Below are 26,665 nucleotides of genomic sequence, written 5' to 3' on the forward strand. Positions count from 1 at the left end.
CGTAATCGCTGCTAAAGTTGAAGGTTCTTACCCATAGCAAGGATCCACGATGATAGCTCTGGGACGGTTTGCGTGGGCAATGATTGTGCGGTTCCCTCTGTCCAAGCCGATGGACTGCACATTCTTAGCATAGTAGTCGGTGTAGTAGACACGTTTGTTGACCCAATCGTACGCCAAGCCTTCAGGGTCCTCCAGATCTGGCAGGAAATGGATTTGAAAAGAGAAAAGCAATATGAGGAAGGGCTGAAGGATATTGTACAAAAAACTGACATTGGGATTTTTTGCGGGGTTTGCGATATATTGCGAAATTAAAACAACTATAACTTTCATCACACTTGAATAGCTCTGTTTGGGAAGACTTTGGTTGATTCACTATTACCACATTGTATTCATTCGAGACGTCTCGATCCAATCAATCAGGCCTATCACGCCATATTTCAGCGGATCGGAATCGGGTGAAAAGGATCGGGTTTTTAATTTAAAAATATATATTAATGTTTTTTTCTGCTTCATGCGCATACTGCCTTTCACCCTCCCTCCTGAAAAGCAGTGCGACCAAGCTGTTTTTCTTTGTCACCAGTGCAGCTGGCGATTGGTACTAAAAGGTAATGATTGACAGGTTTGTAGTAGTGATGCAATGATTAATCGATCAACTCCAGTAATTCGATTAGAAAAAAAGAGTCTAATAAAATTTTGCTGATTCGAGTATTTGTTTAACTAACGTGGCGTTGTAATGGTTTGTTTTGAAAGTGTTTGCATTTAGTTGTATTGATTTGGGCGGATACACTGCCCTCTATTGGCAAAAGTGAATATGACATAACTCATTTCACATGGCTGAATCAAGCTGCTCCCTGTTAAGACCAACATAAACATTTTTGTATGAGCTAATGTTTTTTTTTAACGCATAGGTAATTTAGTTAATAGGTATATTTAGCTGTTTCTTTGTGGGAATATGCGTTTGAACCATTTGCTGAAAGGATTGTAAAAAAATTAAAAAATGAATAAAACTTTTGCATTTTATAGCATTCAAGCTAGCGGACTTTTGCTATGTAAGTTAGCCAATCGTCTTTTGCTGCATTTAGTTCCTCATTTATTTATTTTTTTTAATGTAGTTTTTGGCTCAGCTCCAATTACTATCCGATTACTCGATTATTCGAACTAACTAGTTCATCGATTAATTGACTACTAAACTAATCGATAGCTGCAGCCCTAGTTTGTAGCTTTGATCTAGCCAGAGACGCTTCGGTAGCTCTACGATCAAAGGCACAAATGTGTTAATCATCGTTATGCTCTGGGACTCGGTATCGGTAAAAAAAAATCGCACTTCCTAAAGTGGGACTATTGCACATGTGCACATTGCGAAGGCGATGTTCAAACGATATACTGTATAGGCCTAATATGTGGTTTTCTTAACACGACTTTGTGTAGATTGACATCAGATTAGGGCTGCCACAAAGGATTCTTTTGACAGTCAACTAATCACCGGATATTTTTGCAATTAGCAGAGTGCTTGGATCGCATGTTATTTACTGTTTACTGTGTATTTCAGAAGCCAGGGTTTTTATTATGATGATTAGAAATTTAAAACATTTCGGAATACAAAAAAACGAATGAATAAGACAAATTTTCAGTTTTTTTAAAACAATATTTTCTAATATCATAACCATAATTTAAAAAATTCAAATGAGAGAATTTTTACTGTTGCTGTTAGCCCGTCTCAAATTGAACATCTACTGCTGTCATTGGCAACCAATGAGTTAAGAGGCCCCCAAAAAAGAGTATTTGTCAAATTATGAGGTCAAAAATGTCTCTTACCAACTGTCATCTGGCAAATTTTGTCACTAGCTCAATTTACGTCCAGTTTGGATCTTTTATATCCATTCAAAAGTGAGATAGTTTGTTGGATGACACTAAATGACATCCGTCACAAGCATAATAATGTAATTATAACTGTCTTATGACAGTCTTACGCTGTCAAATAAAGTGTTACCGGTTAATCTTTTGGTGTATATTTCCCATAATACAGTGAGGACAGCTGCGGCTTATAGTGCGGTGCGGCTTCTCTATGAACAAATGCTGTTTTCGTGTCAAATTTGGTGGGTGGCGGCCAGAGGTGGGTAGAGTAGCTAAAATTTTTACTCATGTAATAATAGCGTTACTTCAAAATAATATTACTCAATTAAAAGTAGTCATCCAAAAAAATGTACTCAAGTACAAGTATTTGGTAAAAAGAATACCCGAGTCATAAGTAATATTGTAACCAACTGCTTACAATGTCTGATTAAAAAAAAATACATATATATATTTTTTTCTATAAGACCATTACCATTTACCATAAGCACAATTTCCTCTATATGAACTGTTATTATTATCCTGTATTATAACCAGTTACATAATCACATTAAGCCAAAGAAATAAAAAATAAAATGAAATAATAATAATAATAATTGAATTCCGGTGAGGAAAAAAAGAAGGAAATGAAGCATTACTTGTCGAAAGAGCATGAGTGCCCTCGAGTGGAGAAAATATTTCCTTGTTTGAATAGTGAATACTGTAGTTCCATCGTAGCTACTATTGTGAATTTAAAAGGATCATATCTCAGGTATTCCGTGGTCAATCGGTGCCAAAAAAAAAAAAACTGGGGGAGAGGTTTACATCCGCGCTTTCAAGTCATGTTGAGGACAGTGCTCTATGTCAAATACTTTATTTTATACGGTGCTTTAAAGACACTATGTGATTGAACAGGCTGGCGTGATCATAGAATGGCAAGCTTGCGTCTGATTGGTGTAATGGAGTCATGTGATTATTGTTGCGACGTCTCATTGGATGAAATTGGTAGGGTTACTCTTGGTAATAGCATCACTAGCAAAAAATTAAAAATAAATCTAATATGTAGAATAAAGAGGAAAAATGTAATGACTCTTGTGCAGTGTTGTTAATAACGGTGTTACAATATAACGGCGTTACTAACGGCGTTATTTTTTTCAGTAATGAGTAATCTAATTAATTACTTTTCTCATCTTGGCAACGCCGTTACCGTTACTGAGGCGGGAAAGGCGTGCGTTACTATGCGTTACTAAGTTGGTTGAATAAAAAAAAGTCTGAGAGAAACGGACTCACGGGGACGAGAGCAGAGCAGGAGTGGGGAAGACGCCGTTGCAACCGCGATGCTAGATGGCTCCAATAATACCTGACTGCAGCCATAGCCGACAAACTACGCCCACGTGACACGGTAGATATCATATTATAGAACTAGATGCAGATGACAGACACTGCTGCATTGCCAACATGTTTTAAGGACTACATGCGTTTGTAAACAGCCGCCATCTTAAAGCAGTAGCCCTCTCAGGAAGGCCCGGATGTAGAGATCCTTCCTAGCGAACCTAAGTAATTTTTTAAAATCTAAAATGCTCCTAAATCGGCAAAATCTTAACTTAAATCTATCTTTAAATGATGAAACAGTTTTAAAACTTACACATGTTTAAAGTAGACAGAAGGGAACTAATGCAATAACGGGAGAAATTTTAACAACTTTAACGATTGATTCAAAACTTTAAATGACTTCCACACATAGCAAAGGTTACTAGCTAGTTATCGCAATACCCTTGCTTGGGCTTGGGCCAATTGTCCCCCAAACCCTTTAAGCTTCACATTGTGTGACCTGTTTTTTTTTTTTTTTTTTTTTTTTTTTTTTGAGAAAAAAAAAATATCACTAGTTACTTTGCCAAGTAACTAATTACTCTTACATTCAGGTAACTGAGTTACTAACGCAATTACTTTTTGGGAGAAGTAATTTGTAACTGTAATTAATTACTTTTTTAAAGTAAAATTAACAACACTGCTCTTGTGTAGCCCAATGTAGCGGAGGAAGAGAAGCACTTTTTCCTTCATAAATCTACTCAAGTAAAAAGTATGGCTTAGTAAAAGTAGTCTTAGAAGTACATTTTTCTCAAAAAGTTACGCAAGCAAATGTAACGTAGTACATGTAACGCATTACTACCCACCTCTGGTGGGGGATTATAGTCAGGTGCGCCTTATAGTCCGAAAATTACGGTAGATAAGTTTCAAACACCGTTAGTTAAGTTTAGAGTGAATCGTGGGTAATCAGGTTCTTATTTAAAAGCTGTTACATGCTTATGGGCAAGTCCCCTATAATCAACATATGTATTCATTCCTATACAGTATATAATGGTTCGGGTTGTTGAAAGCATGGGGCGCAGTTGGCAGATGATAAGGCTTGATCTGATTGGTCGATTGGCCGCAGCTGTACCCTTCTTGGCATTTACGGCAATCGACATTCAGTCCATTTGGACTGGGAGTGGCTGTTGGCGACCGAACTAGAGTTAATAATCTATTAATTGTCGATTAGTCGATTGATTGTGGCAGCCCTACACCGGACATGAAAATAGAGTCATCCAAGTTTAACTCACTTGAAGCGATAATAGTCGGTGCACTACCGACAGACGTGGTGGTGATGTAGCCAATTATGCTCCTTCCTATGCCCTTGTACTGGGTGAAGAAAACGCGCCGCTCCCTATAGTCGAAATCCAATCCCATCAAGTTGTAGCCTAATTGAAATGTAGGGAAAGGAGTGCTGTGATCCTGCGGGTCCAGCCTCATACTGTTCAGTGTGTAGTCTGTGGTGAAAATGAGAAAATCATCTTGGCCGTAGCCGCAGGTGATTCCGTTGCTGAGGAGCGAGCCGTGAGCGCAAGCGCATTTCGGGTGGTCCTGGTTGGGGATGGCGAAGCAGAGTTGCTGGCAGCGGCCGTTGTCCTCGTGACACGGGTTGAAGCCCACTTGGTGGGCCGCTAAGGGTTGGACGTGAGGATCAAAGATGGCCACGTCGGAGGCGGCAGCCAGGTTGTCCCGGATTACCTAAAGACAGCATTCACGAGTTAGCTCTTTCAATGCTATTGACAGCGATAGACTGAGATATTTAATGTATTTTTTTCTTTTAATTTGTTAAACTTGAATTTTTTTGAATAATGTAAAAAAAAAAGATATTTACTGTATTTATTCATATTTTTAAACCAGTTCAGAGTTTACCCTGCCTCCGGCCCGTTGTTACCTGGGATAGGCTCCAGCACCCCCACGACCCTCATGAGGATAAGCAGTTCAGATGAAGGAATTTTGAAATAGGTAAAAAGGAGCATATTTACAATTTTTATACACATGTGTGTATATAGACATATATACATCATGTTTAAAACCCCTTAATGCCTGCAATATGAAGCAATTGTCAGAGAATCACAAAATTTGAAAAATAAGGTCTTAATGAAACCTTTTTTTTCAAATTTGTATAAAAGAAAGAAACAATAAATATGTGTAATAAGCGCTCTAATATCTATAACCCTTGCTAAATTCTGTTTTTTTTCTCATGGAACCTGCAGATGAATGAGTTGACTTGGATCCATTATTTTTTTTTGAGGAAAGATATTTCAAAATTCTGAATTAGTCTAAAAATCATGAAGTTCTAAGTGTATCAAATGTGATACATTTGGCAAGAAAGAGTTAAATAAAATACCTGAAAATACTTATTTTTGTTTAGAAAAAAAATTAAATACATTTTGAAAAAATTAATAATGAATAAGAGAATAATTCGTTGTTTTTTGCTTTTTCATTTTCTGCAAGATCCTCCTAATCCAAATGGATTGGACGTTTATGACCGTTAATGGCAGCCAATGAGTCAGACTGAAGACCCTACACTGCAAAAAACTATGGTAGTTAAACTCCAGTGTTTCCAGTGAATATCTACTATAAATATTAAATAAGTATAATTATCTGCCAAATAATCATAACAAATATTAAAATATAATAAAGTAAGACAAAGAGCATAATAAAGCATTAAAAAATATATAAACAATGTTAAATAAGTACATCATACATAAAAATAAAATACTGCTTCCAGTATTTTTTACACAATTAGATTTCTGGAAATAAGCCTATTTTTGGCTAGTTTGTCAGAAATGTTGTTCAAAACATTATTTTAAAGCATTTTTTCTTGATTTAGGTGAAAAATTACCAACTTTTAGATGTATGTGCTTAATAAGAACTAATAATTGTATTTACTTAAAGCAACACTAGGTAACTTTTCAGTTTTGGTCGATTTTAGCGCCCCCGGTGGACAAAATCGGTCGTGTTCTGTCTTAAGGAACACTGTGTTTCCCATGAAGACCAGGGCACATCCACACTGTGTCGTAAAATCATGATCTCCCGGTCGCCTGCAGATGGATTAAACGATATTTCTGTGTCCAACGGCCGTGTGAAGGATGAATAGTAATAAGGTAATGAATGCAGTTGTGGCTAAACAATAGCATATAACGGTTAGCAACCGTGTGTTTTTTTCCCTCCTCGGACAAAACTTTTTGTCTCTTTTGTTGCTCTGCCATCTTTCCAGAATTCTTCAAAAGCATTCGCACCTCTTCCGTCTTTATAATGAAAGGGGAGAAGTGACATAGGCCATAAAGCAGTCTGCACATTTGTAGTTTTTTTGTGTGGGACCCTCCTCAAAGTTAATTAGTGCCGGTGAAAGCGATACAGACCCCCTCAAGATATAAAAGAGGTGTTAATCAATTAGTTAACAGTCAACGTTAAGAGTGTGACAATATCTCGATACAGCGATATATCGCGATATTTTGCAACCCGATCGGTTATCGATATGCTCCCGCCAAGCATCGATACTTTTATTTGACATATTGGCCATACAATGGAGTATGGATGCTGTAAACTGCTCAGTTTGTTGAGCAATTCCTTGGCGGTCCACTAGGGGCGCTCCACAGTGGCGGTGAAGGTAAAGTGCGCACAAATCGCCTAGAGAAGAAGAGCGGTCCCAAGTGGGTTGAAAAAAATAAAAAAGCTTCGTGAGAACGGTGGAGGAAAAAGTGAGAAAAATATTGCTGAAAATCACACATGTGGACACACTTTGGATTTTACACCAACAATAAAGGAAGTAAGGTAAAGAAGGACTTTGCTGTATGCAAGAATTGTCTAATAAAATAAGGTTCACTGGCAGCTGGTGACTAATTGGACACTGGATTTCTATGGAGCATCACTTGAGGTAAGAAACTTTTGCAATGTACTAGTAATTGATTTTTTCATTTAAATGTATTATTTTGATGACATATTTGAGAACCACTTTCCATCTAGTTTACTACACAAATTGTTATTACTGCCATTTTGATACAATAAGCTATAAAAACGGTTTGAATAGCTTCCAAGATATATAAGGTGACGTGCATGATAATTAATGTGTCCTACATATTAAAAACAGGTAATTATTGCATTTTTAATTTCTATTCATTCAATTCATATTTTTTTTAATTCACTAAATACTTCCAACACACACAAAAAAATCTGAATTTCAACTCAAAAGCTATTGAGTAGCTAATATTTTTTATTTATTTTGTTGTTTTTAAGGTGAGGAAGAATGTAACTGACTGAGTCTGACATCACAAATGCTGAAGCAGATGGTGGAAGTGCTCAAACCAATGCTTTTGACAACAAAGGTCATATACAAAGAAAAGACCTACCAATTTTATCATTGCCCCACTCCAAGCTCAACTGCTGATTGACACTTACAGCACTGTTAAAAATTTTCAAAAGATTTAAAACTTAAGAAATTAAGGGTGCCATTCATCATGATTTCGCCAAGAAATATCAGTGGTTGTGGTTTGTTTCCTCTCTATGTGCAGGTACACAATTATCAGTTGATTTATATTTTACAGCATTGTTGCACTGAAAAGGTGTCACTGTTTAATAAATGACTTAAACAGTATTTTTTCTATTTTGAAATATGTTTTTTTTTCGTTTCAACAGTTGTATCGTAGAATATCATGTATCAAATTTCTGACCAATATATCGATATTTGCTGTATCGTGAGATAATCGTTATCGTGAGCCTTGTATCGCGAATCGTATCGTATCGTGAGGTGCCTTGAGGTTCCCACTCCTAGTCAACGTATCATTACAAAAGTTATGAAAATATTTTATAAAGGTTGAAAAGTTACCTAGTGTCGTATTAGTACGTGAAATATTCTGATCTATTAATCTGTAACTAGTGTTTAACACTCAAAACAAGATGGAGAATTTTTGAGAATATTTGACTAGATTTAAGAAAAATAATTTGATTAAGACATTACAAATTCTCTCACCTCGGACTGGTTAAGGTTGCCTGGTTCTTTACTGGCCTGGAAGAGCTTCCCAAGTCTTTTATCCACCCACAGCATGACGTTTCCAAGTATAGCGACCCCAGTAGGAGCTGGACAGCGACTCCCGAAGCGGATTATCTCCCTCTGTGAGCCGTCCATATACATACGAGAGATCATGTCCAGAGTGTCGTCCGTCCAATAGAGAAAATCGTTGTTGTAATCGACAGTGAGGCCGCGAGGAGTTGACAGACTCTCAGAAGCCAGCACGGTGCGGTTTGTGCCGTCCAGCAGGGCGCGCTCTATCTTGGGCGTCTGGCCCGAGTCGGTCCAGAAAAGGTAGCGCTGTTTGGGGTTGACGGCCAGGTCGCGGGGTCGGTCGTGGACGGACTTGAAGAGGATCAGTCGGTACGAAGTGTTGATGGCCTGCACTTCCAGGAAGGTCTCGCTTTCAAAGGCGTTGGTGAAGTACAGGTTATCTGGGAAAATCAAGATAAGAAAGATGAAATGGAGTAAATGAGTAAAAAAAAACTAATCGACAATTAATCAGCAACTATTATCACATAGTTGTCCGAGAAAGACCTTTTAACCAATACCGATGTATGCAACTGTAGATTTAATATATTATGGCTAATCGTACTGGATGGTTTAATAATGATAAAAATAACATCTTTAAGCTTTTCCAAATAAACATTCTGTGAAAAATAAGAAGCTGTGCTAAGCTGTGACCAGCCCTTGTACAAAGGCAGAACTCTTCTACATTCACTTTGAAGGCAACATTGGCCCAAAACTGATATTGAAAAACCGATATTGATAATATCTGATATCATTTTAAAATGCTTTTATTGGCCGATATTATCAGTACCGGATAATATCGGACAACTCTAATCACAGTCGATAGATTATTTAGAGACATCTTTGAGCTCAGAAATGTCCAGGTTCTGTTTTTTTTTTTTTAGCTTCTTAACTTATTGCGGCGTTAACGGTTAATATTCTGTGGACGTAAAATTTAAAAAGTAAAATATCATTTAATAAAAAAAAAAATTAATATATAAGAGGAAAGACAGTAAATATTCTTTTTTTTGTTCATCTATTTCTTTTAGCAAAAAACAGTTCCTTTTTTTTGTTTTTCTAGGGATGTCCCGATCCGATCACATGATCGGAAATCGGGCCGATCGCGCCATTTTTCAGAGGACCGGAATCAGGTAAACAGGATCAGGTTTATAATTCAAAAAATTTATTTGTTTTTTTTGCCTTATGCTCATACACTCTCTTGCTCACCCTCCCTCCTGCTAAGAAGTGCAACCAAACTGTTTTTCTTGGTCACCAGTGCAGCTGGCATTTGGTACTTAAAGTCAACGATGACTGACAGGTTTATAGCTTTGATCTGGCCAGAGAAACCTCGGTAGCTCCATGATCATATATATGTTAATCGTTGTTAAACTTGATACACAATCTGAAGTGTGCTGTGGCAACATATTCATTGTATACAGTAAGTGAGAAGCTGTTTTTGGCAGCATGAGCATCAAAGCAAAGAAAAAAAAACTTTTTTCCAGTATCGGATAGGGATTCTGTATCGGCAGATTTTAAAAATCAGGTGACTTAGACTCGGGTTCAAAAATATGCCATTGGGACATCCCTATTTTTTACATTACTATTTTTTTTCCAATGAAACAAAGGTAAATATTCCCTTATTTCTACAGTATGAATAAAAAAAAATTAAAATAAAATAAAAAATAAAAAAAACAGGTAATTATTCAACTAAAACAGTCGACGATCAAACTAATCATTTGTGGTAGCCTAGTTGACATATTATCTCAAGGCGCCTTTTTCTAAACATAATAAAAGTTTCATACTAGCAACCCAGTCCACTGCAATGCCCTGGATGCCTCCTCTGCCGATGCCACCTGAGACCACTTTTTGGACGTTTGATCCATCTGTTTTGCTCCTATAAATGCCCTTATAAGAGGAAGAGGTGCCGTTATCAATCCAGTAGATGTAGCCAGACTCTATGTGGAGACCCAAGCCCTCATTAGCGCTGTAAGAAGCTGAAAAAAAAAAAAAAAAAAAAAATCATCAAAATGTCTCAAGCAGAACCACATGCAAAAACATGGAATCAACCCACGTCCGCCGATGGGAACCATGGCCTCCGAATGATCCGAGCTATTGATGTGGAACCCGCGGATGTACTTGGGCGTGGAGACCACGGCGAAAGACTCGAACTCCTCGCAACGCGTGCCGTCCGGAGACGGGTGGAAGCCGGTGGTGCAGGCGCAGGTTCGTTTGTTGTTGGGTTTGGGTAGACACAGGTGAGGACAGTCTCCGTTGTTGGAGCTGCAAGCGTTGGAGCTCCCTGCCGATTCTGAAAAGGACAGACAGGAATGTGCATCCCAGTGGAAAAAAAAATCTTAAATCACTGGTTGCCATAGACTAAGATAGACATCCAAACCATTTGAAGTGGGAGGAGCTTGCAACGAATGAACGAATGTGATCGCTCGAACGTTGCCAATCGTCCTAGTTCAAATTTAAGGGATGTCTGTCACCTTCAATTGCACTGAAATATGGTCATTCAGTGCCAGCCCTTTTAGTTTAACACTTTGATGCCTGAATTTATATTTAACAAATGTAAAGCATGAGAGAATACATAGTATATAAATAATAATACTGTATGTAAATCATAAACATTTTTCAAATTAAAATAAATGAACATTAAATGTTTTTAAAATATATTTATTAATGTTATTTTTTAATTTTATATTTACATTTTTTTTCAATTCAATATTTTAACCTTTTAATATCCACTTTTTTAACTAAAAATTGAGGATTTTCCTTTTTTTTTTTTCCAAATTATGGTTTTATTTTTAAATTAAAATTCATCAACAAAAATATTTTTTAAATATATTTTGTAGGTGTTTTTATATCATTTTTGAAAAAAAATTATTTATACATACATAACAAATAATACTGTATGTAAATCAAACTTTTTGGATTAAAATTGATAAATGACAAATATTTTAAAATATATTTTAATGCTATCTTCTTTATTTTTTATTTTATTTTTTAACAAATTTTCAATATATTTTTTGTCTTTTTTACTATTTAAAAAAAGATTCTTTTTTTAGTTAAGAATTTTCCAATTTTTTATTTTCTTTGTTCAATTTAGTTTACATAAACATATATATTTTTCAATTAAAATTCATAAAGAAAAATATTTTTTAAAACATTTTTGTAAGTCTTTTCTTTTTTTTTTAAATTTTCCATATTTTTAAAATTGCTTTTACTTGAGGGTTTTGCAATTTTTAATGTCTTTTTTCAACTTAGTCTTTGTATGTAACTATTATTATTTTCACGTACTTGTTTTCCCTGTATACTTTTTGCTGTATATTTGTTAAAGGTAAATTCAGGCATCAAGGGGTTAAATGGCTTTTTTTGTCTGTGGCTTTAAGAAAGCAAGATTTTCATCACTTGCAGTTGAGGATTCCTAAAACGACAACAAGTACAAATCGCGTACCGTCTCTGGCGTGCACTTTGATGGAACGCAGTTGGGCCAAGCCGCTCCTCATCACCACCATGTTGGCACCCGTGTCTTTGTCCACTCTCTCAATGACCTGGTAGTCAACGTCCGTGTAATAGAGATGGCTCTTGTAGATAGTCAGCCCGCACGGGCGGGACAGGCCGCTGACCACCGTTACCCGGCTCGCCCCGTCCATAGTGCCGCTCTCAATCTATAATAAAGCAAATTATAAAGGATTTTAGCAAACATACACAATCAAAACGTTTGTGTAGTATTCACATACCACTCCTGAGCCCGACACGCCCCAGTAAAGCTTCCTGGTTGAAATATCAGCGGCTATGTAGCCGACGTTTGCCAGGTTTCCCGTGTAGAGGTTAGTCAGGTTGCTCCCATCCATGTCCGCACTGGCAATTTTGGAAGGGACCCCATTGTCTGACCCAGAGTCTGACCAGAATAATTTCCTGTAGGATCGTTAGAGAAATTGTTGACCTCAGAATGTTATCAAAATAATCCTTTACGACAGCCCTAGTTCCATTTAATAAAAGAATATTATAGACCAGATGCATTACCCTCTGCCTGGATCTACAGTAATTCCAACAGGATTTCCTACTCCTTCTGGTTTCCCGGTAGATGTGATGAGCGTTTTCCGATAATGCTGACTTCCATCAACGCGTACGACCTAAATCAAGAAGGGTTTTGTTTTTAAAATGATCATACATGAGATGATGATAAAATACTAGGGCTGCAGCTATAGATTAATCTATCAACTAATTTGTTCGAATAATCGAGTACCGTAAGTTTTGCACTATAAGCCGCATTGGACTAAAAGCCGCAGCTGTCCTCACCGTATTATGGGATATTTACTCCAAAAGATATCAACCGTAAAAACTTTATTTGACAGCGGCATCATAAGACTGTCATAAGACCAAATGAACCACCATGAAGCTTTGCAGCCAATTGGTTGCATTGCTTCAAGAAGCTTCAGTTGGCCATCACTGCTTTTTGGACACAGTCCACCTCTGCTGCCACCTGCTGTCAACACTGTTGTCATTCAACATGCCTCCTAGCATGCCTTGCAGCGTAACAGATGTAAATAACAATCAAAATTCATGTTCTGTGCTAATTATTTCTTCAGTTACTGTTCCAGTTGTTTCATTAATTGCTTATTAAAGTATTTGGTAACACTTTATTTGACAGTGGCGCCATAAGACTGTCATAAGACTATCATAATTATGACATGACACTGCCATGAGCATGAATGAATGTTCATGACAAACGTCATTTTGTGTCATCCGGCAAATTATTCCCATTTTGAATGGATGTAAAAGATCCGAGCTGGACATTAGTGCTGCAACGATTAATTGATTAACTCGAGTATTCGATTAGAAAAAAATATTTGAATAAAATTTTGTTGCCTCGAGTATCCGTTTAATTAAAGTGGCGTTGTAATGGTTTATTTTGAAAGTGTTTGCATTTAGTTTTATTGATTATGGTGGATTCACTGCCCTCTGGTCTGCCTCTCTTCACATGGCTGAATCCAACTGCTCCCTGTTAAGAACAACTAAGTTAAGTTTTTGTTTGAGCTAATGTTTTTTAATGCATCCATAATTTAGTTTATAGGTATATTTAGCCGTTTTTTGTGGAAATATGTGTCTGAACCATTTGTTTAGAGCATTGTAAAAAAAAAAAAACTTTTAACATTTGGTAGCATTTAAGATAGCGGACTTTTTCCTATGTAAGTTAGCCAATTGTTCTTTCGTTTCACATAGATTCTCATTTTTTAAAATAACTTTATACCGTTTGAGGCTCAGCTCAGGTATTTTAATTTTTCATGTTCCTTATCCGATTACTCAATAATTTGAACTAACAAGTCCATCGATGAATCATCTACTAAAATATTCGATAGCTGCAGCCCGACTAGACATAAATGGAGTTAGTGACATAATTTGCCGGATGACACTTAATGATATCTATCATAAGCATTCATTAATTCCCATGATAATGTCATGTCATAATTATGACGGCGTTATGACAGTCTGATGACACCGCTGTCAAATAATGTGTTACCTATTAACCCAAATAAATCAACAAATACTGGACTATAAGGCATACGATGTAAAACGAGGAGAAAAACGTAGCGGTTTATAGTTCGGAAATTACGGTAATCGGATTAGAAACATTAAATGCGGTGCAAAACATATTTTAGGAGATGTAAAATTTTTCTTTAAACTATGCAGAATTTCGCTTTCATTTAAAAAATAAATCAAAATACCTGAGCTTAGCCTCAAATGGTATAAAAAAAATTATAAATTGGGATCTAAGTACAACAAAAGAACAATTCGCCAATTTACATAGCAAAAAGTCAGCTAGCTTAAATGCTATAAAATGCTAACGTCTTTTTTTCTTTTTGAATGATCTTAACAAATCGTTCAAACGCTCACAAAAAGGGGTAAAAATACCTCTAAACTAAATTACGAATGTATAAAAAAAATATTAGCTCAAACAAAAACTTACAACCTTATGTTGGTCTGAACAGGGAGCAGCTGGATTCAGCCATATTACATGAGTTATGTCATATTCACTGTTGCCGCTGGAGGGCGCTGTATCCACCCATATCAATAAAACTAAATTCAAAGACTTTCAAAACCAACCATTACAACGCCACTCTAAACGAAAACTTGAAGCAGCCAATTTTGATTCGAAGCTTTTTTTCTAATCGAATTACTCGAGTTAATCGATTAATCGTTGCAGCACTGCAAAATACTACAATAAACATTAGAAAATATCTATGAGAATGACTTCAATTACCTCTATGGATTTGGCCACTGGGTTATTATAGTACATTATTCGGCTCATCCAATCGAAAGCAAGACCGGACGGCGAGCCCATGAGAGCGGCCGGAGCAAACTGAGACCTGTCGGTACCGTTGGTGTGCACTCGCCAAATTGAACCCTGCAAAAACCGAAAAAGTACGGAACAAATTGGAATTTGAGGTTATTTTCTTCCAGATTCAATTTAGAACGAGGACTCACAGTGGTTTCAACCCAGTAGACAAACTGATCGCGGTCGTCAAAGTCGACGTCCCGCCCCTGACGGACGCCCGACACAGGCTCCATGGCGTTGTCGTTGAGGTCGGCCGGGTCCAAAGGGATTCCGAAGAGCACGGAATCTCTTACTACCATCAAGAAGGGTGTTTTGTCTGAAATTGAGCCAGCACAGGGATTCTTAGAAAACTATGAAGTACTTCTGTGTAATATTAAAAAAAAATATCCTATCATGATATGTACCATTCTATATAACGATACCGATATGCCAACAACATATAATACATTTTGAATTTTTGGGCGACGAATCATACAACAATTGTGACAGTGTTTCCCCCTACTCACTTTATCTTGAAATGACATTAAAGTGACCTGCCACAAATGTTAAGTATTTCAAGTAGTGCTACAACCTAGGAGCATGTTAGCGTTCATATTTTTGCTCAAAAGTAAAGCTAGTGATTTTAACTTTTAGGACTTCTTTATATAAAGTTAGCAAAATGAATGGAAATGAATGAATTGATATTGGAACAAATTTTCTCATCCGTCCTCTGTGTGGATTATATGTGTTGGTATTTTAAATTGTTGTTAGTTCTGCATCGATTAATTAATTTGATTAGAAAAAAGCTTTGGATCAAATTTTGTTGCATCGAGGATTATTCGTTTCATTAGCGTGGCGTTGTAATGGTTTGTTTTGTTTGCATTTAGTTTTATTGGATACACTGGGTGGATAGACTGCCCTCTAGTAGCAACGTGAATATGACATAACTCGTCTAATGGCTGACACCAACTGCTTCCCTGTTAAAATCAGCATAAGGCAAATTTTTGGCAATATGTAATTTTTATGCATTCAAAATTTAGTTTTATTGATTTGGGTGGATACATTGCCCTCTAGTGGCAACAGTGAATATGACATAACCCGTCTAATGAATGAGTCCAACTGCTCCACTGTTAAGACCAATAAAAGGTAAGCTTTTGTTTGAGCTAATATTCAGTCATAATTTAGTTTATAGGTATATTTAGCAGTTTTTGTGGGAATATGTGTTTGAATGATTTGTTAAGAACATTGTAAAAAAAACAACAACAACAAAACGTTTGCATTTTATAGTATTTAAGCTAGTGGACTTTTGCTATGCAAGTTAGCTAATTGTTCTTTTGTTGTACTTAGATCCGCATTTGTTTATTTTTTTCATACCATTTAAGGCTAAGGTCATTCGATTAATTCGATTAGAAAAAAGCTTCGAATCAAAATTTGCTGCTTGGCGTATTCGTTTAATCAGAGTGTCGTTGTAATTGTTTGTTTTAAAAGTGTCTGCATTTAGTCGTAGTGATTTGGGTAGATACACAGCCCTCTAGTAAAAACAGTGAATATGACATAACTCATGTAACATGGCTGAATCCAGCTGCTCCCTGTTAAGACCAACATAAGGCTGTAAGTTTTTGTTTGCGCTAATATTTTGTATACATTCGTAATTTAGTTTGGAAGTATATTTAGCCGTTTTTTGTGGGAGTCGATTTAAAAAAAACAAAACAAAACAGCATTTTATTGCATTTTAGCAGACTTTTGCTGTGTAAGTTAGCCAGTTCTTCTTTTGTTGTAATTAGATCCTAATTTTTTTTTTTTTTTTACACCATTTGAGGCTAAGCTCAGGTATTTTAATTTATTTTTAAATGCATATATTGCTCTTGTGAAATGAAAATGCAATTCTGCATAGTTTAAAGAAACACTTAGGAATTTTGTTTTGTATTCTCATTTAATGCTGTTTTGTTTTACATCTCCTAAAATGTGTTCAGCAACGCATTAAATGTTCCTAACTGATTATTCGATTATTCAAACTAACTAGTTGATAAGTTAATCGATTACTTAAATAATCGATAACTGCAGCCCTAATGGTTGTGCGTGTATTACTCGCGTACGGTTGGCAGTGGGATCTAACTACTGACACTCCTATGAAATAAGGAATCCCAAAATGTAGAAAGTCAGCGAAAATTGGGCGCTATCTGCTGGCCAAAATATGCATTGCAGGAACAGATCTACGTGTGGCGATGATGATAAATATGTAAAATGTCAATAGAAAATTTTATATCGTTTTGATATATCGTACAGCACTACTGTGAAAAGTAGTTGAAAAATAGTGAACTCCTACCTTGAACACAGGTGCGTTTATCATCCTTCAGCGTCCATCCAGACTGACAGTGGCATGTGTAATATCTTGGTCTGAGGCCCGACAGCAGGCAGAGTTGACTGCATAAATGTTCCCGGCATGGATTGAAGGCTGCATACAAAATAGGGTGGCCATCTTTAACTCATTATTCATTTGAACTGGAAGGATTGGCTGTGAACGCTCATCTTTCAGTACCTTTAACACCTAAATTACAGCCAATATAAACAAAATGCACCTTTGGAATGTGGTAATGAGATGTTACCTGCTGGTTGTTTAACGGGATGGTCCATCACCAGGCCCATGGGTTGGTACACACTGTTCATCAGCGTGGTGACGTTGCCGCCGTGGAACTTGTTGGTGCTCATCACCTTACTGATGAAGCGATCCGACCAGTAGACGTTGTCCTCAAATACGGTCATCCCGTGCGGGTGCTGGAGAAGCTGGAAACCCACAAAAAATGTGACAGATCCAGATGGTGTCCTAGTTGTGGGGATGCTTTGCAAAACTCCACACATATAAAATTAGCTGTAAATGCTAATTTTTCAGTACCATTGACGGCACTAGACATTCAATTCAATTTTTGATGAAGAAAAAAATAGGACAAAAAAACAATCATTAAACAAACAAAATATTCTCATTTTCATCTATTTCAATTTCTATTTTTTTCATTTCAAACACGAAAAAAAAAATACAGGAAATATTCCCTGATTTCTGCAATATAAGCAGTAAATAAAGTGATACTCATATGAACTGATTAGTCAACTAATAGTAAAATTAATTGGTGATTAACAAAATAATCCCTTGCGGCAGCCCTATTTAACATACCGTATCGCTGGCCATGACTTGATGGCGGTTCTTCCCGTCGTAATCACAGTAGTCGATATATTTGAGGTAAGCGTCAGCAAAGTACACCCTGCGAGTGGTGTAGTCCAGTGCCAAGCCGTTAGGCCAGTAGACCTTTGTGCTGACGATGACTTCTCTCAGGCTTCCGTCCATGTAGGCCTTCTCTATCCTCGGATTCTGACCCCAATCCGACCAGAACATCAAGTTGGTACTGTAAGAGTACGAGTTAAAAAATGTTCACAATATCAATATGCCACAATATAATCCCTTTTTAATGATTAAGTGAAAATTATACAAAAAATATGTCAGTTTTTCTCCCACTTCCTTCATTTTTGACATTGACAATTGAAATTAAACTGACATAAATATTAAATGAATCAAGTAGTGCTGCAACCTAACCTAAAACAATCTAGTGTAAACAGAATCAGCGTTCGCCTACAGTCGAATATAAATTTTGCTCAAATGTAAAGATATTTAATTATCTGTTAATGCTTGTAACTGGTGGTTTTGACGGTTTTGATTAATGATGTATAATACCGTAATTTTCGAAGTATAAGCTGCTACTTTTTTCCTTCATTTTGATACCTGTGGCTTATAGTGTCCAGTGCGGCTTATTTGTTGATTTGTTTGGGTTAATAAGTAACACTTTATTTGACAGCGGCTTCATAACACTGTCATGAGACTGTCATAAATATGGGCATTAATGAATGCTTATGACAGATATCATTAAGTGTCATCTGGCGAATTATGTCACTAACTCAATTTAAGTCCATCTTGGATCTTTTACATGCATTCAAAAGTGAGATAATTTGCCGGATTACACTAAATGACATGTGTTATAAGCATTCATTAATGCTCATTACATTGTCATGTCATAATTATGATTTTGTAATGACAGTGTTATGGCGCCACTGTGAAATAAAGTGTTACCAAATACCATAATTAGCATTCAATGAAACAACTGGAACATTAACTGAATAAATATTTAGCACAGAACATGAATTTTGATTGTTATTTACATCTGTAACGCTGCATTGCATGCTATGACGCATGTTGGACAACAACAGTCTTGACAGCAGGTGGCAGCAGAGGGTGACCAGCTCCCCCAAGGGAGCAATGATGGCCAAATGAAGCTTCTTAAGCAATGAAGCTTTGCAGCCAATTGGTTCAAAGCTTCATTGCGGCTCACCTTATGAGAGTCGTATGATGCCACTGTCAAATGAAGTGTTACAGGTTAATATCTTTTGGTGTAAATATCCAATAATACAGTGAGGATAGCTGTGGCTTGTATTCCAGTGCGGCTTATCTATGAACAAATGTTGTTTTTGTGTCAAATTTAGTGAGAGGCGTCTTATAGTCAGGTGCGCCTTATAGTGTGAGAATTACGGTACATATGTTTTTAATTATAGTAATAATGATATTTATGATGACTTTATGAAATACAATAATTGATAAATATGAAGTATAATTTTAACCCAAATATAAAAAAATGTTAAATTAATTATTATTACATAATATGTGTCATATCATTAATAATACATTTATTAATATTGATATTCAAACAAATTGTATTGTCTGTGTTCTGTATGGATTATATGTGTTGCTATTTTTATTTGTCTTCAACATTACATACGTACGTTTGGCACAAGGAGCAAATTGGCTAACAATTGAGTGGAAGTAGTGATATCTTGAGGCCAATTGGTGGTACTGCAATACCATATGGAGGCCCATCATTACAGCAAGTCAGCTGCTGGCCAAAATGTGCAAGAACAGGTCTATTTATGACGACAAAGTTCTATATGGTTTTGGCGAGACGGATATCGTAAAGTACTAGCAAAAGCAATACCACAATTTCCACACTAATAAGGCGCACCTGACTATAAGCCGCCACCCACCAAATTTGACACCAAAACGGCATTTTTTTTATAGATGCACTGGACTATAAGCCTGCAGCTGTCCTCACTGTATTATGAGACATTTACACCAAAAGACATCAACCGGTAACACTTTATTTGACAGCGGCATCATAAGACTGTAATAACACACAATGAACCACCATGAAGCTTTGAACCAATTGGCTGCAATGCTTCATTGCTTCAAGAAGCTTTAGTTGGCCATCACTGTTCTCTTGGGGGAGTCAGTCGACCTCTGCTGCCACCTGCTGTCAACACTGTTGTCATCCAACATGCCTCCTAGCATGCATTGCAGCACTACAGATGTAAATAACAATCTAAATTCATATTCTGTGCTAATTATTTCTTCAGTTACTGTTCCAGTTGTTTCATGAATTGCTAGTTATTAGTTTTAGTAACACTATATTGGACAGTGCCGCTATAAGACGATCAAAATTATGACATGACACTGCCATGAGCATTAATGAATGCTTATGATAGATGTCATTTTGTGTCATCTGGCAAATGATCTCAATTTTGAATGGATATAAAAGATCTCAGCTGGACATAAATGGAGTTAGTGACACAATTTGACACTTAATCACTTCTGTCATAAGCATTCATTAATGCCCATGATAGTGTCATGTCAAAATTATGATGGTCTTATGGCAGTCTTATGACGCCGCCGTCAAATAAAGTGTTGGACTATAAGCCGCAAATTCAAAATGAGGTAAAAAAGTAGCTTCTAATAGTCCGAAAATGACGGTAGTTTAATCACTCAAGCAATGCTCAAGGCTACACTTACTGGTTGCGAGGGTCTAAGACGAGGCCACGAGGGCTTGTGACGTTTTTAGTGAGGAGCACTTTTCGGAAGCGACCGTCCAGAGTGGACACCTCGATGTTCTCCATCACCGAATCAGTCCAGTAAAGGTTCCTGCCAACCCAGTCCACCGCGATGCTCTCTGGTACCATCAGACCGGTGGAGAAAATCTGGAGCGACATACGCACAGCAATCAACACGGACTGCACAGTTACACTACACCAGGGGTGTCAAACTCATCTTCGTCACTTGTAGTTACTTGTGGTTTCCTTTCAAGGGCCATTGTGTTGGCCGACCCATATAAATATTCAAATAATTTGGCTGCCATTGAGTGTGCGATACGTTTAATCCATTTAGACTGGTTGCATCCCATGTCCCAGTCAAAATGGACTCGACGTCTTGTGCCGTCAATCGTAGTTGAACTTAGGTTTGTCATGATTACTTGACTAATCAGCATATTAATTTCATCTATTTTAATATTTAATACACCATTTAGATATATTGTTAACTTCGAAATTGTTCAAATTAGAGTTGTTAGATTATGACTTTTTAACTTTTTAACCAATATCCCGATATTAACCAAATCCAAAAATCTGATACCGATATCAAACCGATACCTATATATGCAGTCGTGGACTTAACATATTATGGCTAATTCAAAGTAAGTTTATAATTCATTTATTGTTCATTTAATTTTTGCACCACGACGAATGCAAATGGACTGCTCACATAACAAATCCCAAGCAACTAAGTTTGGAGACCTCTAATGGTCAATAAGCATACCTGCTGTGCTAAGCTGTGACCAGCCCTTGTAGAAAGGCAAAAGGCTACTACATTCACTTTGAAGGCAACACGCATATTGGCCCAAAACCGATAAAGAAAAACCAATGTTGATATTATCCAACATCATTTTAAAATGCTTTTAACGGTTGATATTATCGGATATCGGACAAATCCTATTTATAGCCAATGAAAAAAAAAAAACTTTTTTCCCCTCCATTTTTATTTCCCTTTAAAAAAAAGTAAATATGGTTGGGAAACAGTTAATTTTTAACAATTTTTAAATTTTTTGTTTTTTGAATTAAATAAAAAAAAAGGAAAATGTATATATTCTCTTTTTATATACTGTATTAGGTCTGGGCCATGATTACACCATTTAATTGCTGTTACTTGCATAAGATTAATTGCGATTAATCAGTTCTTTAGTTAATCAATACAAAACAGTAGGGCCGCAGCTATCGATTATTTTAGTAGTCGATTAATCGATGATCTATCTCATTCGAATGATCGAGTAATTGGATGAGAAACATAAATAATTTAAATACCTAAGCTGAGCCTCAAACGGGATAAAAAAATAAATGAGGTACAGCACAACAAGTAGTAGTAAGTACAACAAAAGAACAATTGGCTAACTTACATAGCAAAAGTCCGCTAGCTTAAATGCTAAAAAATGCAAACTTTTTTTTTTACAATGCTCTTAACAAATGGTTCAAACACATATTCCCACAAAAACAGCTAAATATACCTATAATCTAAATTACGAATGCATAAAAAAAAAAAAACACTAGCTCAAGCAAAAATTTTGCTTATGTTGGTCTTAACAGGAAGCAGCTGGATTCAGCCATGTGAAATTGCAGTTTCATTTAAAAATAAATGAAAATACCTAAGTTTAGCCTCAAATGGTTTAAAAAATAAACAAGTGAGGATCTAAGTACAACAAAAGAACATTTGGCTAACTTGCATAGTAAAAGTCCAGTAGCTTAAATGCTAACTTTTTATTTTTATTTTTTTTAGTACAACAAAAGAAAAAATGGCTAACTTGCAAAGAAAAAGTACAGTAGCTTGAATGCTATAAAACTTTATTATTTTTTTTTTAAACTTTCTAAGGTTTTTTTTTTTTTTTTTTTAACAATGGTCTTAACAAATCATTCAAACTCACACAAAAACAGCTAAATACACCTCCAAACTAAATTACGAATGTATAAAAAAAAAAATATTAGCTCAAACAAAAACCTACAACCTTATGTTGGTCTTAACAGGGAACAGCTGGATTCAGCCATGTTACATGAATTATGTCATATTCACTGTTGCCACTAGAGGACAGTGTATCCACCCAAATCAATAAAACTAAATGCAAACACCTTCAAAACAAACCATTACAACGTCACTTTAATTCAACGAAAACTCGAAGCAGCAAAATTTAATTCAAATCTTCTTCCTAATTAATTACTCGAGTTAATCGATTAATTGTTTCATCACAACGAAACAGTAAATATTCTCAGATTTTTGGACTACAGAAACTTAAGAGAAATTTTATTTTAGCAAAAAAACATGAAGTCGAGTCACGTGATTTACTTTTGCGGGCCACGCAATATAAAGCGATGGGCCGGCTCTGGCCAACGATGCAGCAGTTTGACACCATAAAAAACACAACAAACAAAAATCTTACTTCCTGTTTCTCAGTTCCATTCTGGTAGGCGCTCCATATCTTCTTCTGGGTGGCGTCGGCCCAGTACACCCTAGAGGTTACGCGGTCAAAGTCTACCGTCACGATGCTTGAACCGCTCGTCACCGGACTGATGGTGGGCGGCTTGGCGTTGATCCTGTAGCCGATAATCTGGCTGCGCTTGGCCACCAAAAGTACAGCTGCCAGAGGGTCTATAAAAGATGAATTGTGCTTGTTTGTACATTTAGCTGAAATGTTTTGTTTTGTCTCACCAAATTATTTTGTGCAGCCTCCCAAAGTAAATCATCAGAGAATATTTCATGTTTTTGGAAGTTGGTGAAGCTCACCGACAGCTTTGCAAGTGCGCTTGTCCGGCTCCAAGAGGTAACCTCCGGAGCAGTAACAGCGGAAGCTCCCTCTCTCGTTATAGCATTCCTGGCTGCAGAAACCCGGGATCAGGCACTCGTTGATGTCCTCGCACGTTTTGGAGTCGTTGAGCAGCTGGAAACCCGGCAGACACTTGCACTCAGCTCCGAATGGTCCTTGAACGCAGATGTCGCTGCAGCCACCGTTGTTCAGGATACAGTCCTCTTCGTCTTTGGGGAAATGACACAACAGCAAATTTGTGAATATGTGAATACTCTTCTCACATGTCCCTTCCAAGAAATCCACATGGCAAGTACCGTGTTGGCCCGAATATAAGACGGTGTTTTTTGCATTGAAATCAGACTGAAAAAGATGGGGTCGTCTTATATTCGCGGTCTAGACGTTATACCCATTCACGACGCTAGATGGCACCGGATATCATTGAAACGATGTTCTGTCATGACAGATCTCAGCTACTCTCAAATTTAATCAGTTTGGATTATTTTATTGCAATGTTTTTCCTTATTCAGGTTTGTTTCAAGACTACAGTTACAGTTAGACTTCACTTTGATGGTTAATGCAGTTATTGCAATTTTGTTGTTTTATCACAATAGATTGGTTTATTTACATTTCAAAAACCAGGAGCCATTCATTTATGAATGTGAATGCACTTTAGTTTACAGATTTAAATCTTCAGATATTAAGATTTGAATGAGGCAAAATAACATGCTTTTTCTCTCAAATATCTTGTTATAATCATTTGTTTCGGATGTGCTGTAATTATTTTCTGTGTAAAAATTAATTTGGTGGTCAAAAAGTCTTTTTTTCAAACTTGAGTCTTGAAAAAGAGGGGGTCGTTTTATAATCAGCGCCGTCTTATATTCGGGCCAATACGCTACTATTCCTCTGACCAACATTTTTTTAAAAAAAGTTTAAAAAGTCGTATTCACAGTTTTTCTTTTCCAGTTTTTTTTTTTTAATTTAAAAAAAATGTAATTTTTTAAAACATTTCCAAAAATAAATGAACAATAAAAAAAAAAAAATCTGTGACCGGCTCTTGAACTACAGCAAAAGGCTTCTACATTACTTTGATAATGAAAAACAGATGTTAATATTATCCGATATCATTTTAAAACGATTTTACCTGCCAATATTATCGGCTACTCGATAACATTGGACAACTCTAATAAATTATGTAAAAAAAAAAAAAAAGTTTCTTTAACCCTCAAACATTATTTTTAATGCCTCGAATATTTTGTCATATGCTTTTTAAGGCCTGAATTTTGGCAAAATCCATTTAATGACTTTTAATGCTTTTTAAAGGGAACCAGACAAAAAGACTTGTACTTCTTAAAAGACGAATGTTAGCATGAGTTACAATAATTTCAAATTCAAACCCCTCTTACGGTTTTCTTTTTTATAAAATTTGAAAAATGTGTTTAACGAGTAGGTTGCCATTGTTGCTGACGACGCAAGGCACTCGGGCCGGTGACGTCACTGGCCAGCACTGCCGTACTTCTAAAGTGTCACTCGTTAGCTGCATAAACATGTCGTTGATCTGCCCTTCCAATTTGAACTCGAGCGGGAAAATGATGAAAATGAAAAATGAGCCTACAAGTCTTTAAGTCCGAGGTTCCCTTTAATGACCCGCATAAACCCTGGGTTGACAGGGAATGAACGAACCCTCCATTTCAAACGGCTCATTTAAATTTACAGCAGGAAGATAAAATGAGCCACATGATTGGACGTCTATCACCGTCAGTAGCACAGAAATTTTAAATGATTACATGACTAATAATATTTATTAGTAAATTTGTTTATCTGTGTTTGAAAGTAGTAAGTGCTTATCTGCCAAAGTTAATGTAATGGTTCATCTATCACCTTCAATAACAGTCAATGAATTAATCCTATTGTTTTTAATTGCAAATATTTTCACTACTGTAAATAAGTATTTCTGACTCAAAACTCACTGCAGATGGGCGACTCGTCGGCTCCGTTCGGGCAGTCCTTATTGCCGTCGCATACTTTGTCTTGCTGAATGCAAACCTGGTCGGTGGGACACATCCACTGACCGTTGGGACACTGGAACGGCGGCGTGGGACAGTTCTGCTCGTCGCTATTGTCCCGGCAATCGTTTTCGCCGTCGCACAACCAGTATTTTGGGATGCACATCTTGTTGGGGCACTGGAAGTAGCTGGGAGAGCAAGTAACGGCCGGGCAGGTGACGTGCTCGTCGGATCCGTCTTCGCAATCGGGGTGGCCGTCACACTCCCACTCGACTGGGATGCAGAATCCGTCAGTTTGACACTGGAACTCGTGGTCGTGGCACAAACCGGGACCCCGAGTGGCTAAGGGTGGACACACATTACAAGTAAAAACTCGAAACCCAAGAAAATAACCATGACATGACTATGTCATGAGCATTCATGAATGCTTATGACCGATGTCATTAAGTGTCATGTGGCAAATTTTGCCACCAACTCCATTTATATGCTTTCCATTAAAGATGTCCCGATCGATCGGGTCCGATCGCGTCATTCTCAAAGTATCGGAATCGGCAAAAAAATATCGGACATGCCTTTTTTTAATATATACTGTATATATTTTTTATTTAAATCGTTTTCTAATTGTATTTAACGTTACGGACAAAATGTATTTCACTCATCCAGAGTAGTTTTGGCTTAAAGTAGGGTTATCAAATTTATTGCGTTAACGGCGGTAATTAATCTTTTTTAACTAATCACGTTATATAATTAACACACACGCTGCACAACCCACTCACGCATTGTCGCGTTCAATCTATAAAGCTGCTGTTTTACCTATAGATAGCACTAAAAGGCAGCGTATAATGAGTAGAGAGAATTAGACAGCCTTTGGAGCTATTTTTTAAAGCCTTAAAATACCTCTCTCAGCAATTAAAAATAACATGGAAGGCAATGTGGGGAAGACAGGTAGTAGTAAATCATTTCCTTAACACCCTATGTTCTTTCCCAACGCAGAGAAGATATATCAATTGGTACCCCTACGCACAGTCATGGTTGCACTTCCCATCATGCATTTGGGCAGAAGTTAAATGGCTGCAGTATCATTTACTGAAAGCTCAACAAATACACTAGATGGCAATATTTAGTCACAATATACAAAGTCACATTCATCCTTTAAGAATTACCAGTCTTTCTATCTGTGGATCCCTCTCACAGAAAGAATGTTAATAATGTAAATGCCATCTTGAGGATTTATTGTCATAATAAACAAATACAGTACTTATGTACTGTATGTAGGCATGTGCCGGGATGAGATTTTGACGGTACGATAACCGAGGGCAAAAATACTGCGGTTTCACGGTATCACGGAATTGCAATTATAGCTCCAAAATGTGTTATTTTGAGATGTATGGGTTAAAAAAAATATTTTTTTTCCATTAAACAGGAT

The 26,665-nt window shown here is 36.7% G+C and overlaps 1 protein-coding gene across 1 annotated transcript in view; it reads right to left on the minus strand.

Annotated features, from left to right (window-relative positions):
• The window catches only part of lrp2b (low density lipoprotein receptor-related protein 2b), an 88,554-nt gene that overhangs the window by 38,387 nt on the left and 23,502 nt on the right, over positions 1-26,665 (minus strand). Inside the window, exons 25-41 of the mRNA XM_057826799.1 lie at positions 25,204-25,581; positions 23,215-23,463; positions 22,871-23,079; positions 20,407-20,591; positions 17,692-17,920; positions 17,129-17,306; positions 16,849-16,977; positions 14,693-14,859; positions 14,469-14,612; positions 12,230-12,339; positions 11,944-12,121; positions 11,658-11,871; positions 10,272-10,508; positions 10,003-10,194; positions 8,153-8,625; positions 4,431-4,878; positions 32-197 (exon numbers count right to left, since the gene is read on the minus strand). Of these exons, the coding sequence (XP_057682782.1) occupies positions 32-197; positions 4,431-4,878; positions 8,153-8,625; positions 10,003-10,194; positions 10,272-10,508; positions 11,658-11,871; positions 11,944-12,121; positions 12,230-12,339; positions 14,469-14,612; positions 14,693-14,859; positions 16,849-16,977; positions 17,129-17,306; positions 17,692-17,920; positions 20,407-20,591; positions 22,871-23,079; positions 23,215-23,463; positions 25,204-25,581 (3,886 nt within the window). The remainder of the gene's footprint in view (positions 1-31; positions 198-4,430; positions 4,879-8,152; positions 8,626-10,002; positions 10,195-10,271; positions 10,509-11,657; positions 11,872-11,943; positions 12,122-12,229; positions 12,340-14,468; positions 14,613-14,692; positions 14,860-16,848; positions 16,978-17,128; positions 17,307-17,691; positions 17,921-20,406; positions 20,592-22,870; positions 23,080-23,214; positions 23,464-25,203; positions 25,582-26,665) is intronic.

Source organism: Corythoichthys intestinalis, chromosome 21 (assembly GCF_030265065.1).
Source record: "Corythoichthys intestinalis isolate RoL2023-P3 chromosome 21, ASM3026506v1, whole genome shotgun sequence".
NCBI classification, from domain to species: Eukaryota; Metazoa; Chordata; class Actinopteri; order Syngnathiformes; family Syngnathidae; genus Corythoichthys; species Corythoichthys intestinalis.